At 34.4% G+C, this 15,230-nt stretch overlaps 2 protein-coding genes across 3 annotated transcripts in view; both read left to right on the top strand.

The window, feature by feature from the left end:
* Window positions 1–15,230, top strand: part of mus312 (mutagen-sensitive 312) — a 119,198-nt gene that overhangs the window by 26,334 nt on the left and 77,634 nt on the right. The gene's annotated exons all lie outside the window — the stretch shown is intronic.
* The window catches only part of LOC148940721 (uncharacterized), a 31,100-nt gene that overhangs the window by 1,986 nt on the left and 13,884 nt on the right, over window positions 1–15,230 (top strand). The window contains exon 2 of the mRNA XM_089105051.1: window positions 12,280–12,468. Within this exon, the coding sequence (XP_088961177.1) occupies window positions 12,280–12,468 (189 nt within the window). The remainder of the gene's footprint in view (window positions 1–12,279; window positions 12,469–15,230) is intronic.

Here is a 15,230-nt window from a genome sequence, read left to right as displayed (position 1 = left end):
GTTCGAACCTAGAAATTCGTTGATTCTGTTATTTCGAATTTGCATTATTTGGCATTGTGAACAAACTATTCGCGAAAAAATAATTATAAATGATAATACAGACATGCACGTACGTAGACTTTTTTCTGGGTGGACCAATAATAAAAAAAAACTTAATTTAATAATTTGTATAAAATGCCTAGAATTTAGCACAATTTGGGATTATGAGGAGCTCAGCCGCAAGGCTACCCGTTCTCCCTGCCTCAGATACACCCTGCCTCATATATATATATATATATATATATATATATATATATATATATATATATATATATATATATATATATATATATATATATATATATATATATATATATATATATATATATATATATATATATATATATATATATATATATATATATATATATGTATATATATATCTTGCCTATATCTTGGGCTATGCCTAGTCGGGGACTGAGACGCATTTGAAACATTAGTGATTATTACATTTGAAAAGAACATTGAATACGGAAATGAATCTCTTTCCTTATATTTCTTTTTTAGCCATATAGCTTTTGCGCTACAGGACAAATCTCCCATTGCTAATGATAGCCTTTCAAATGGTTTCTCCAACAAGTAAGAAAGACTCTAAGAAAGGAGTTTATAAATAACAGCGAATTATAACACGTTATTCTCAAAAACTGCTTCCACGCTTTAACTCACAAATACATTTTCACTATGCACTGTAAGATCAACATGTACAGCATGCTGTACCCTAACTTCATAACTCATGTACCTATTTTCATGCTTATCTTGGAACAACCTACATACCCAAATTACTTCCACTTCATAAAAATAAGACGTAACTAGAAGCCAGAGTTGAATATAGAGTATTAAAAATTCATACAACACAGTACACAAAATACAATGCACAACACAAACACAATAACACTCCAGATAACAGAAGAAACTAGGAACTAAATATCTATTTGATAATTTAATTAAGAAGTCCCTAGAAGCTCGGAAAAATTACTATTTCAGAAACACAAACACACAGATACACACAAACATAAACACTACACAAACACAATAACACTACAGATAAAAGAAGAAACAAGGAAATAAATATCTATTTCATAATTTGAATAAGAAGTCCCTAGAAGCTCGGAAAAATTACTACTTCAGAAACACAAACACACAGATACACACAAACACAAACACAACACAAGCGCAATAACACTACAGATAAAAGAAGAAACTAGGAACTGACTATCTATTTGATAATTTGAATAAGAAGTCCGTAGAAGCTCGGAAAAATTACTACTTCAGAAACACAAACACACAGATACGCACAAACACAAACGCAACACAAACACAATAACACTACAGATAAAAGAAGAAACTAGGAACTAAATATCTATTTGATAATTTGAATAAGAAGTCCCTAGAAGCTCGGAAAAATTACTACTTCAGAAAGTTCGGTCTCCAAACATGCAACCTGAACCAGAGCTTTTATTCGAAACTTGGACCTTCAAGGAAAAGTTCCAGCTTGCACTAAATAGTTTTTTACATAATCAATGGAAAGGATAAATTATGAACTTCAAATAAAAGTTCACGTGGATGATTTTTATCACCCTAAATTGACGTAACGGGGAAAGTATGGCCTTAATTTTGTCTTCTAAGTAGTTGTAAATAAATATCTTAAAACTGATTTTTATTTAAAGGCTTTAGCAAATTAATTTATTTGAAGTTTATGGCAATTACAAATCATTTTTTAGTTGTATTTTTTTCTTTGTTTAAAATAAATTGGAATATATCCCCCATCCCACCCGGGCACGTACGGTGGGAATTTTTAGGGGGGGGGGGGTGGAAATGATAAAAAATGTTTATTCGATAATTTGAAGAAGTCCTTAGACGTTTGAGAAAATTACTATTTCATCAAGGTGGTCCCCAAAGCCTTCCCCCCCCCCGCTGCGTACGTCCCAGTCCTCAGCCTTCTGTCTTCTTTGCTGGACGGTGGTATAAGTACTATATATTTGTTGATGAAACTGAGCAAAGTACTTCAAAACTATTTTGTTTTAATCATGGTTGCAGCGGCAGCCGCAACCTAGTAGAGAGCGAACCACAGCCCATAGTAATCAAAAGTTGTAAAACGCGTTAAAAAATATGCCTAGTGAGAAAAATCGCCATCTGACATTGAATCACGAATGGTAATTATTGTTTCGGTTAATCTTAAAAGTGAAAGTTTATTGCGAAATGACGTTTATGGTGATTTCGAAAGAGCCTGAAACCCCTTGGAAATAACGTCAGATCTAAATAAAAAGAGCACCATTGGAATCAGCATGGTCCAAGGCCTTTTGAAGGATAATTATAGTTCCCCACCTTAACCACCAAGGGAAATGACTTTTTTGCATGGGTAGCACTGATGTCTCCTTTTATTCTCTTTTTTTCACCGGGGCTAACAAATGATCAGAACATCATAGAGAGATGTTTAATGGCTCACTTGGATGGAAATTAAATTTGCTAGTGCCCTTTTTAAGTGACCAAAAAAATTTGAGGGCAAATAGCCCCCCTCCCTACAGCCCTCCCCCCAAACTAGTCCTATAAAAATTTTGAGATAGCCATTTTGTTTAACATAGTTCAAAGGTCCAATATATATGGTTTGGATGATGATATGGCCCTCCATAGTCCCTGGGGAAGGGCTGTATGTGGTATCGGGCGTATCGATATCGCACGTATCAGAATCGGGCGCATTGTTATCGCATGCATTCATATCGGGAATAAAGGGTTCGGTGTCCGTTGTTTTTTTTCAGTCATTTTCTAGGCTCATTTTTAAAGCATGTCCCGGTAAGGTATCATGGTTGCAGCGGTAGCTGCAACCTATTAAAGAGCTAACCAAAGCCCATAATAACTAAAAGCTAAAAAAAAAAAAACGATTTGAAAAAAACTGCCTAGCGAAAAAAATGCTATCTGACAATGACTTAGGAATGTTAACTATTATCTCGATTCGTCATAAAAGTAAAAGTTTATTGCGAAAAGTAATTTACGGTGATTTTGAAGAAAAGCCTCAAACCCCTCAAAAATGGCGTTAGTTCAAAATGTGTACCATTGGAATCAGCATTGTCGAAAACCTTGTACAGGGAAATTACATTCCCCCTCCCTGAACCACAAGGAAAATCACTTTTTTGCATCGGTAGCACTGATTCGTCTCCCGTTTTTTTTTTTTCAACAGGCCTAGCGGGCTACGAGAACATCATGGAGATGCATAATGGCCCATTCAAAAGCTATTTCTCATATGTACATGCTTTTTATAAATTCCGCCATCTGCAAGTCCCATATGGCACTAAAATGCCACTTTTTGTGCCATCTTAAGAGGTGGTCCTAGAAGGCTACCAGAACTTCGCAGACAGAAATTTTATACCTCATATAAAATATATTGCTCATATCTACGTCTTTCATATAAATTCCACCATCAGCAAGTTCCAAATGGCACTAAATACGGCACTTTTGGTGTCGTGTCTCAAGTGGGAGAGCTGGGGCTATTGGGCTAGCAGAACTTATAAGAGTGATGTTTAATGACTCATTTGAATGCTATTGCTCATATATACCTGCTTTTTTTTATCAGTTCTACTATTCGTAATTGTGATATAGCACTGAGAACAACACTTTTGGTGCCACTTCTTAAGCGGAAAACCTCTGAAGTACAAAACACTATTGTAATAGTTATGTTCCACAACCCTTAACTGGAGGTTCACAAGAACCCCTCCCTTACACTCTCCTCCCAGCCCCCTTAGTGAGTTTCATAAATCGTCTGCTCATCAGCAAGCTACTGAAACATTAGCAGGCTACCACACCTTCTTAGATGGATGTTTAATGGCTCAATTAAAAGCTAGCTACGGATAAGTTCTCCTAATAATTAAGTAGAGTGTCTGAACAGTGTGTTGCTATCTCCAACACTATGTCCCGATCCCCTCCCTCTCTTGAATCACAAGTGACACAACAGAGGCCTCTGAACTCAGTGGTGGTTAAAAATATGCCATCTGATCTCAACCCGCCGCAGGCTAGGCAAGAGTTCATAAGCAAGCTGCGCCCAAGTTGGGTTGATTCGGACTCATTTACTCTGAAGCGTAGCAACAATGACTGGAAAATCCTTGTCAAGTCACGCGATTCAGCAACACAACTAGCCCGGGCCATGAGTAGTAAGCAAATTGACACGCAAGTGAAAGTGCCTCAATTTGTAGGCTTTGTAAAGCGGATTCCTAGTTCTCTAGATGAAAACAAGCTAAGCCGAGAAGCTGGGTGTGAAAAAGCTATTCAGTGTGGTGACGCTAGAGTCTTCAAATTATACTACCCGAGTCGTGCTGATCCGGACAATGCTATTCCCAATCCCCTTAAGATCTATCTTGAGCTATTCAGGGTTGAGGAGTTCCGTTTTCTGCCCGGTGCTGCTTTAAATGTCACAGTGTTGGTCATATCGCTGCCAACAGCAACCAACAAGAAAAGTGCTCACGCTGTGGCGGCACTGATCATATGTCTTCAAGAGTTAACCCGTGTAAACAGCCCCAAATGTGTTTAAAGTGTAGCTCACAAAAACACAATTGCTACCACGCCTCATGCCCATTTAATCAAGCACAGTCGTCTATGCCTCCTGTATCATGATGGGTTGCGGGATGTATAATGGAATATGAATGGTAATGTGATGAACAAATTGCCATTTCTTAGTGATCTATCCACGAAATATGACCTTATTAGCCTCCAAGAACATTTTCTCACGGAAGCCAATGTCAACTTGCAAAAATTTTCTACAGATCGTCATTATATTATATAGCCAGCACGCAAATCCGGCAACCACGGACGTCCTTCAGGAGGGCTTGCTATAATCTCCAATTCTGGCCCCTCCCCCTTGCCTGTCTCCAGCAAAGTGAACACTTCCAGATTATTAAGTGTCGGGATTTCATTGTAGCCACTGTTTACTTGCCTACTAATTACAATAATATCGTTTCGGAACAAAAGTTCGCTATCGCTTGCAAGAGACTCGGAAATCCAATAAAGAAAGTACTAAGGGACGGCTTACCATTAGTGATTTTTGGGGACTTTAACTGTAACACTGAAGACAGCAGCAACTCTCGTGCCCAATTGCTTCTAAGCTCACTTCCTAATGGATTCAAGCTAGCCACGAAAAACAAGGAATATTCTTTTATAAGTGTCTCAGTATCGATAACGCTATTAGTTATAATGTTGAGCTACCTACCGTACAGGTAGGACTTGACAGAATGTACTCACACCATCTGCCCCTGTCTGTCACCATCCCATGTACTGTGAATGCATACTCACTGAAACCTAAACCGGAGCTCGTGAGTGACTGGAAAAAGGTCTCCCGCCCTTTATTCCAACAAAAGTGTGACGAAGTCCTCGGAAAAATTAAAGTCCCATTTCATCTGCTCCAGTGGAATGCTGACTTACCTGATAGTGAAATCAGACTGCAATTGAACCTTTACTTAGCTGAAATATGCCACGCTTTAAAAATAACTGAAAGCTCAGCTGTTCCGAGTATTGAATTGCGCCGTACATCTCGAGTAAAAGGATGGGCCCAAAACTCCGATTTGGTTAATGCAAAGGCTGCGGCCAAGTTTTGGCTGCAGCTTTGGCATGAGTGTGACAGGCCTAAAAGTGATGCAGTCAATCAAATTCTTATTTTTACTAAGCGGAAATTTGCAAAAGAACTGCGCAGACTTCGTAGTGCTTTAAAACTTGAAACTGTGTCGAAAATCATGGATAATCCAATTTCCAGTGCGATTGGTGAGAAAGAATGGGTTGATTATATTAGTGCGGAATTTGCAGCCCCAGATGAGTCGAAAAACCAAATTGTTTATGAGCAACTGAGTCCCCTCCTTAATAAAGAGTTAAATTATTTTGTTGTGAACAGTAGTCAAATCCGGGAAGTGTGCAAAGAATTAAAAAAAATCGTCAAGTGGTGCCGATAAAATATGTCCACATTATCTATTGAATGGTAGTCCCCTTTTATTTGAACATCTTGCAAATTGCTTACCAGATTCTTATGACGCATGGTGTTGTACCAGATTTATTTTGCTTAGGATCCATAACACCTGTACTGAAAAAAAGAAACCCCGATAACTATTTCCTCTGTTTTTTGCAAGCTTTTTGAAATGTTAATGAAAGGAGGCATTAGGAAGTGTTGCAAGGCACCTCCCCACCAGTTTGGTTTCCAGTCAGGAATGGGATGCGCTCATGCATTACATATTGTAGCAAATGTTCTGTTAGATGCACATATTTCTAATGAATCACTGGCTATTGGTGAATACGACGTACGCCGCGCATTTGACTCGGGCATACATGTGCAAATAATGCTAGATTTACGGAAAAAAGGTGTCGACCCAGCTATTGTTCGACCTCTATGATCTGTATCGCCAACTAAATGTGTGTTTACGCATTCCTAATGCAGAACCCACTAGGAAAATCCCTGTAATAAAAAAGGTATTAAACTGGGTGCGGTTTCTTCGCCAGAGTTGTTTATTAATAGTGTTTCCGAAGCGCAGTCCAAAGTCACTTCAAGCTGTATTCTAAGAGGAATAGATGTGACCATAGTTGGTTTTGTGGATGACACCTTGAATTTTTCTCGGCAAATACAATCCCTAGAAAGTAATTTTAATTTCCTGTCATCTCAGTATGGTGATATTGGCCTTAGTTTTTATGTGTCAAAATCGGAAGTAATGTTGTTTAATTGGAATAAATCTTTTCTACCTCACATTCAACTAGGATCCCAGTCTGTTAAGCCTGTGGAGTCACTAGTATACTTGGGACTGCCCATTGGTGACACACTGTCATCTACCCGTTCGCTAATCATCACACATATAGAGCGTAAAATTAGAACTGCGTATGGGGGGACAATTTGTTCGCAGAGAAATCTTAATAGGTTTTCACTGGCTAGAATTTATAATGCTGTCGCGCTGCCACATATATTATATATAACACCATTTTGGAAACTTCTGCGTATAGAAGATAAATTTAAAATCCGTAGAATTTTCTTCAGAATCCATTTTCTGCAGTTAATCAGTTGCTTGACAAGTATTGTGCTAAGTTGGAGGGTAGCAGCCATCCTTGGCTACCTCTACTCTCCTCACTTTGATTGATGTGTATGTGTATTTGCTTTGTCTGTACCATTAAGTGTGTGATTTTTGTTTTCTCTTTTCTGCTGTTTTTTCCATCAATTTCTGTGTTTATGATGGGTGTAAAAATAAATTCAATTCTGTTCAATTTACTAGGTTTTAAAAACTTCTACCGTCAATTTGATTTCACAGATTTTAATGTTAACTAGTTTCTGAGGAGAATTTGCAATGAACTCTTTGTCATGGTTGAAGCATTAGCTGCAATCTAGTAAAGAGCGAACCACAGCACATAGTAACTAAAAGATAAAAAAATGTTAAAACGGTTGTTTTTTCTTGTTTTTTCCAGGCCCAGTGGGTTACTAGAACATCGTAGGGAGATGCTTAAGAGCTCATTCAAAAGCTATTTCTCATATTTACCTGGTTTATAGAAAGTCCGCCGTCTGCAAGTGCCATATGGCACAAAAAAGGCACTTTTAATGCCGTTTCTCGAGGGTTGGGCTAGCGGGCTACCAGAATATGTTAGATAGGCTTTTGATAGCTCTTATTAAAAATATTGCTCATATTTACGTTTTTCTTATAAATTCCACCATCTGCAAGTTTCAAATAGCACTAAAAACGGCACTTTTGGTGCCACCTCTCAAGTGGAAAAGCTAGGGCTAGTGGGCTACCAGAACCTTTTAGAGTGATGTTCTCTGAACTTTTGTTCATATTTACATGTTGTTTTTTTTTTATCAATTCTACTATTCGTAGGTGAGATATAGCACTGAAAACATCATTTTTGGTGCCACTTCTTAAGTGGAAAATCTTGGAAGCATAAAACGGTATCATTGTAATAATTATGGTCCAAAACCCTTAACTGGAGGTTTGCCTGCAAATTTCTCTTCCAGTCCCCCTTAATAAGCTACGCAATTAAAGTCCTACAAACACAAATATATTAAATTACATTATTTGAGGCGTGGTTCTGTCAGTACAGCGCTGGACTTCAAGTTAGATTATCATGCGCTCGATTCCAGCTTGAATTTTTTTTGATCATGGTTTGTCCTTTTTTATGATTACTTTTCAGATAATCCACTATTCTTGCAAACGTGATGCACTCATTTTTAAAGGCATATCCCGGGAAAGCTGATTTTAAACCTATTACTCATATGTACGTGCTTTTTATAAATTTTACCATTCTAGGTTAACCTTCCTAAGAGCATAGGCCGGTGTGCCTTGTTTGCCTCTCATTCCAGGCAATCTAATGGTCCTATGTAAATTTTAAATTCTTGGTCAACGTGCCTGGGACTCTAGGCAGGCGTGCCTTTCCAAAAACTAACACACAAGAATTAGTCCAATGAGAGTCATACTTACTCCCCCCATTTACCTGTGCCATTTAAACATTTGCCTCTCAATTGCTCGGACTATTTGTCCTGGCTTTTTCTACAGTTAGCCATGTCTTCATGCCTACTGCAAAGTACTTGATTTTCAATTCGAATTCCTGCAAATTCGTCCTCCAGTCCCCCTTAATAAGCTACGCAATTAAAGTCCTACAAACACTAATATGTTAAACTAAATTATTAGAGGCGTGGTTTTTCTCAGTAAAGCGCCGGACTTCAAATTAGATTATCATGCGTTCGATTCCAGCATGTATGTTTTTCTATCATTGTTTGTCCCTTCTTATGATTACTTTTCAGTTAATCCACTATTTTTGCAAACGTGATACACTCATTTTTTAAGGCATAGGCCTATCCAGGAAAGGCTGATTTTAAACCTAGTATTCATATCTACGTTCTTTTTTTATCAATTTTACCATCCAAAAGTGCCATATAACACTAAAAACGGCACTTTTGATACCACTTTTTAGGTGGAAGATTTTGGAAGCATAAAACGGAAATACTGCAATAATTATGGTCCAAAGCCCTTAACTGGAGGTTTATAAGAACACCTCACATATACTCCCCCTCAAGACCCTCTTAGTAAGTTTCATATATCGCCTATTCATCTTAAAAGTAAAAGATTATTGCGAATACAAATTAACTAAAACTAAAAACTTTTCAACTAAAAATCTACCAACAATTAAGCGTGATTGATCAACAGTTTTGAATTGAACCTTCAAACTTCACTCTGTGATGATGCCTGTGTGCTAGTTCTAACGGCGGTAATTTAGGGGAAGGGACGTCCTTACCCCCTTAGTTTTTGCTCTTGCCTAAGTTTTGAAAAACACCTTTTTTGGTCATTTTATCGAAAAAGGCACTTGTTGCATTTAAAAAAGTTGGGGAAAGAACCGAAAGTGCACTTTGTTGGAGTGTACTATCATTACAAATTTATAAAAAGCGATTAGGTATAAATATAAGCTTTTAAATGAGCCCATAAATAGCTCTCTTTTGTTAAAGTAGCCTTCTTGTTTCTGCTAGTCAGTAGGTGATTTATAAAGCCCTGTCTTCATTATGGCTTTTTCAGGCAAAATCGGCCGAGTAAAAACAGCTTTTTGCTCATCGAAAACAAGTGTTCCTTAAAGACATGCATTGTTTTGTGAAGTATAGACAGTGAACTGTGTGTTACAAACTGTAAGTTTTTCTTAGCTATCAAGTTTGTTTGCAGTATTTCCTTGAGTTGTCTTATTTCCCCTAGACCGGTTATAATTAGAGATTGGTTTAAAAACTAGCTTTAAACTGAAACTAAGAAGCGACATTAAAGATTAAAACAAACATACATTATTCCGTATAAATCAAAAAATTATGGCCACGTTGTTTCCACATTAAATTTTAATCAAAAACGAACCAAGATTATATAAAAAAAAACAAAGTTTTCCCGGAGAAGTAAAGAGCGAAGTTGAAACTTAAAACGGACAAAAATTATTAATCCACAGCCTATTTAATACTTATCAATAAAATTAGTACAAATAAACCAACTAATCATGTTTCCCTATGCTATTAGAATTATGCAAAACTAGCACTTTAGTGAAAACACAAAATAGTATAGTTTTGGTACAGTAAAAGCAAAGAAATTAAGGACACGTCTTACAGAACAAAAATATTATCAATCTTTCTTAAGACTATCCCCTTTTAAGGTGGAGCAATAATCAATAGTAGGATTTAGCTTTATTTTTTTTACGTTTACTTTGGTATTACTTTTACATAATGGGTCAGTTAAATGGCTCGCTCTCTTTTTGATTCTGAAACGGACTTGCCTTGATTAGTTTGTACACAAATTCGAAGTAAATCCATCTTGATAGCGTTAGGACTATAGACTAGCTTTAGAATTTGTATCATAGCTTGAAATTCACTGTTGTATAAAGAGAAATAATCAGATTTCCAGAGTTCATATTATGTTTTATTTGATCTTCATTTCAAGTAATACTAAAGCATATTTCTTACATTTTAAGACTGTATATTACCCACTATTGGTATTATAGCTGGCGATACCAAAATGCTGCTTGATAAATCAATCTAATATTTCTGTAACTGTTCGATTACTTCGCGGTTGTTAAAAAAATATTTAGTTTTACGCTTTTGTTTTAAGATAATTTTAATTGTATACTGAAAATTACTGATTTCACAACTGGTGCAAGACTATGAAAAGCTCTACAGATTTGTTTTGTGTTGTCAGGTTATATACTCACTTTTGACTCTTAAATTAATAATCCTGTTTTATACTTGACTTTTGTGTTTTCAGTAAAGCGCTAGTTTTGTATAATCCTAAAAGTATAGGGAAACATAATTAGTTGGTTTATTTGCACTAGTTTTATTGATATGTATTAAATAGGCTGTGAAGCAATAATTTGTGTCCATTTTAAGTTTCAACTTCACTCTTTACTTCCCTCGGGAAAACTTTATTTTTTAAATTAATTTTTAATAAGGATTGAAATTTTCCCCTCCATTTAAGGGCACCTACTGCCCCTTTGCTACTACTTTCATTACTCTATTACTACTTCAACTTTATTAAAACTTTATTAAATAAGTTGTATTTACTGGTGTTAAAAATAATTTGCTTTTTCAAATTGGATTCAGTTTCATCTAACTGAAAACAGACACACGTGTAATAAATTAATCTTTCCTTTTTGAAATAGGTTGACTGGCATTCCAGTTCTGTTTCTGTATCTGCTTATACCGTTACCATCAGTGACACCAGAAAAATCATTAGATATCTGGCTATATTTTTCCTTTTTCAAAATAAAACATGTGTAATTTTTGTATAATCTAGCCAAATTCCAACCTTTTTTTTACCGAATCTGTTTGTACTTGGCTCTAACAGGCATTATTTATGACTTCAAACTTGATAATATAAGACTCACGTTGTTTAAATTAGATCTTGTTGAACAAAAAAAAAAAAACGGTAGCCAATCATCAAGTTTGTTTAAGGCCCGTTCACAATGGTATTTCACTAACACCGAGATCTAGCAGGCGTTATTTTGAGCAAGTGACATTTATAGAATTTTCTGGTTGGCCGAAAAATTCTGACTGGCTTAAATTAGTGCTAGCTAAATCCCGCCATTAGTAAAATCTCGTTTTTAATAGGACTGTACTTAAGTTTGGGAGCCACAATAATTTTGAAGCGGTGGTTATAAGCAAAAGCTGAAAGTGACAACATAACAAGGATCTCTTTTTGAGACGAGTCCTGCTCTCCTTATTAGCTAGGGGGAGGAGGCAAGATCCAACAAGCGAAAAAAGGTATATCATTAATGTTTGCTGCGTCGAGAGGATCTGTGGACTGGTTCATGTTGGCCTGTCGCAAGGCCATCTTTCTCGAAGAGTGACGACCCTCAATTTAGATATATGGTGAAGAAATTGACATGGCTTTGGGGTTCTGTGTTCCCTTCATGCTATTTTTTTCTGCTAAGAGTTGTTAGTAGTAGTGATGTAAACACCTATATGGCCTGAATTTAATTATGACCGTACTATGCAAGAAGATTATTGATCTTAATGTAAGCCTTGGTAACAAAAGGGACACGTTTACTAAGGGGGAAACTCTTATAATATTCTCTGTGCCGGCACTAAGGGGAGATCAGCACAGGTTTCGAAAGAAATTAGTCAGATATGTATGCGTTTTAACACTATTATAGATTTCACCATCTTTTGGGTCAGCAATTAGCTAAAAGAAACTTCCCCAAATTTGAACAAAGATTTGCCGTTTCCCAGAGTCGGCCTTCTCCACATCAACATTGTCTATTAAAGAAATTTTTCTATTTCAGCTTGTGTCAATAATTTGCATTTCTTTACTGCGAAAGTATGACTTGCACTTCGGAGGAGACGTCGTCTCTGGATCGTACATCGACCGATACATGACAGGGGCCATCACTTTGGGAGGTTTTTTGATGATTTCTATTGCCCTCCTGGTATCATACGTCTGGGGTGAAGCTGGTACATATCAAAGGTTTTTGGTAAGTTGTTGGCTATTGCCAATGGCTATTGGCAATGACTGTGTTGGTTATGGCTATTACCGATACTAGGATGGCCAATTGGACAATATTTCTGTCAAAATGACGTTTTTAGAAACTTAAAGACCTTTTTGTGATATATTAAAATGACATTTATGACATTTACAAAAACTTTCCAATGTCAAGTATAACAACCATTCAGCGATGACGTGAACATTCAGTGAACTAGGCGTGTATTAAATAATGCTGTAGGTAATTTTCTCCCTCAATTGTAATCTGTGTTAGTAATTTAAAAAAGCTCGAACTACGTACAAAAATATCGCAGCATGCATAATTGAGCTGACACGTTAAACCCATTTAATAAAATGCTTATTATGAAATTCTTATTATCGTTGGTATGTAGCTTTAACACTAAGACCGGTAGTTGTGAAGCAAAATGATATATCATAAACGAATACCCCTAGCAAAGAAATTAGCTTTTAATTTATCTAAATCTTCGAATTTAAGAAGTAAAAAATATGTACCTCTACAAGAAATTACGAGGCAAGACCATGTAAACAACAGGGTTTCCTAGTGTTGTGTTTCCCGAAATGGATCTTCTTATTTTGTCTTATAAGTGTTTCTAAACGTCAGTTCAATACTCTTAAAGTTAGGGATCGTATCGAGCTGAAATTCGGCCGCATTCGAGTCAACCTTGAGATCAGTATAGCTCAGAGTCGAGTTTAAAACTGAATTTTTTCGAATTTCTCATTTTAATGCTGTTACAAGTATATATTGTTTTAATTTCATATCCCCACTCATAAAAATTCCTCTCTCATTATCTCTATAGGACTTTCGTTAATTTAGTGGGTTTTTTATGTAGACGTTCGTCGGCATTTTTTTTTTATCAATTTAAGTTCTTTATATTTTTTTTTTAAGGAACTGCTGTTCAATTTCCTATCACTGAAAAGTTTTCTCCTTGAATTTCTATGGGACTTCCGTTAACATTGTTTTTTTTTTTTTTTTAGACGTTCTTCATCTTTTTTTTATCGAATTAATTTAAATAATATAATTATGTTTATTTTTAATAAATGCAATTAATCTTATTTTCAAAAATAATTTATCTAAATATATATATTTTACTTAATTTAATATCGTTTCTTTTTTTTCTTAGGTCTTCATCTTTTTTTTTTATATAAATATTTTAAATATTATCCTTAATTTTATTCTTAATAACTGCCCTTTAAATTTTTTTCAATAAAAAGTTCTCTCATTATCTATATGGGAATTTATTTAATATCGTTTCATTTTTTTTTGACGTTCTTCATCTTTTTTTATATAATTAAGTTAAATAAAATCCTTAATTTTATTTTTAATAAATGCCCTATAAATTATTTTAAAAAAAAATTTATCTCAGTATATATATGGGACTTTATTTAATATCGTTTCTTTTTTTTCGACGTTCTTCTTTTTTTTTTATAGAATTAATTTCACTAATATATTTATTTTTTTTCTGAAGAACTGCACAGTATATTCTTTTCACTAAAATTTTCTTTCTGTATAAACTTTGTACTATTTATAATTGTTTCTTTTTTTTTCTTATTTCATCATCTTTTTTTTTATAGAATATAGTAAAATAAAATACTTATTTTTTTACAGAAGAAATGCCAAGTAAATTCTTTTAACAAATAATATATATAATTATATACATTGGACTTAAGTTAATATCGTTTATTTTTTTTAGACGTTCATCATCTTTTTTTTTATATACTCCGTTTAAATTAGTTCCTGTTTTTTTTTCTTAAGAAAGGAAAATTATCTTCTTTTCACATAAATTTTACCTCTGTATAATCTATGTACTTTATTTATAATCGTTTCTTTTTTTTTCTAATGTCATCATCTTTTTTTTAAATTAATTATTAATATCTTATCCAATTAAATTTACATTTGTCAAGACATTTATAATCTTTTCACAAAAATTTTACCTCAGGCTAAACATTGTACTTAATTTAATATCGTTTCTTTTTTTTCGACGTTCATCATCTTTTTTTTATCGAATCAATTTAAATAAGATCCTTTATTTTTTTCTTTTGAACTGAACTGTATATTTTTTTCACTTATATTTTACCTCATTATAAATTTTGTACTTTATTTAAAATTGTTTCTTTTTTTTTCTACTTTCAACATCTTTTTTTTTATATATTAATGTTAAAAATTATCCTTATTTTTTTTTTTATGAAAGTCACTGTATCTTCGTTTCACTAATATTTTACCTCAGTTTAATCTTTTTACTTAATTTTATATCGTTTCTTTTTTTTCTACGGACTTCATCTTTTTTTTTATATATTTTATATATAAAAAATCCTATATTTTTTTCTGATTTAATAAAATGTAACTTCTTTTCACAAAAAATATATCTCTGAATAAATATTTTACTTACTTTAAAATCGTTTCTTTTTTTTTCTAATTTGATAATCTTTTTTATCTAATTAAGTTCACTAATATCCTTAATTTTATTTTTAAGAACTGCCCTTTAACTTCTTTTCAATAAAAAGTTCTCTCAGTATCTATATGAGACTTTAGTTAATATCGTTTCTTTTTTTTCGACGTTCTTCATCTTTTTTTTATCGTAGATAATTTCTGAGACCACACTGCCTTTCCATGACGATAAATAAAAGTTCAAATAGGGATAAAATCCTTTTAATAGACAGTGATGATGATAACAGTGATAGAAATTCACAAAAATACCAGATATTTCGGTCACATACAGTGACCGTCATCAGTAG

The sequence above is a fragment of the Artemia sp. Qi Xiang Cuo genome, chromosome 19 (assembly GCF_049724085.1).
Source record: "Artemia sp. Qi Xiang Cuo chromosome 19, ASM4972408v1, whole genome shotgun sequence".
NCBI classification, from domain to species: Eukaryota; Metazoa; Arthropoda; class Branchiopoda; order Anostraca; family Artemiidae; genus Artemia; species Artemia sp. Qi Xiang Cuo.
Note: the sequence above shows the minus strand (reverse complement) of the source record. Positions and strands in the feature narration are given on the sequence as shown.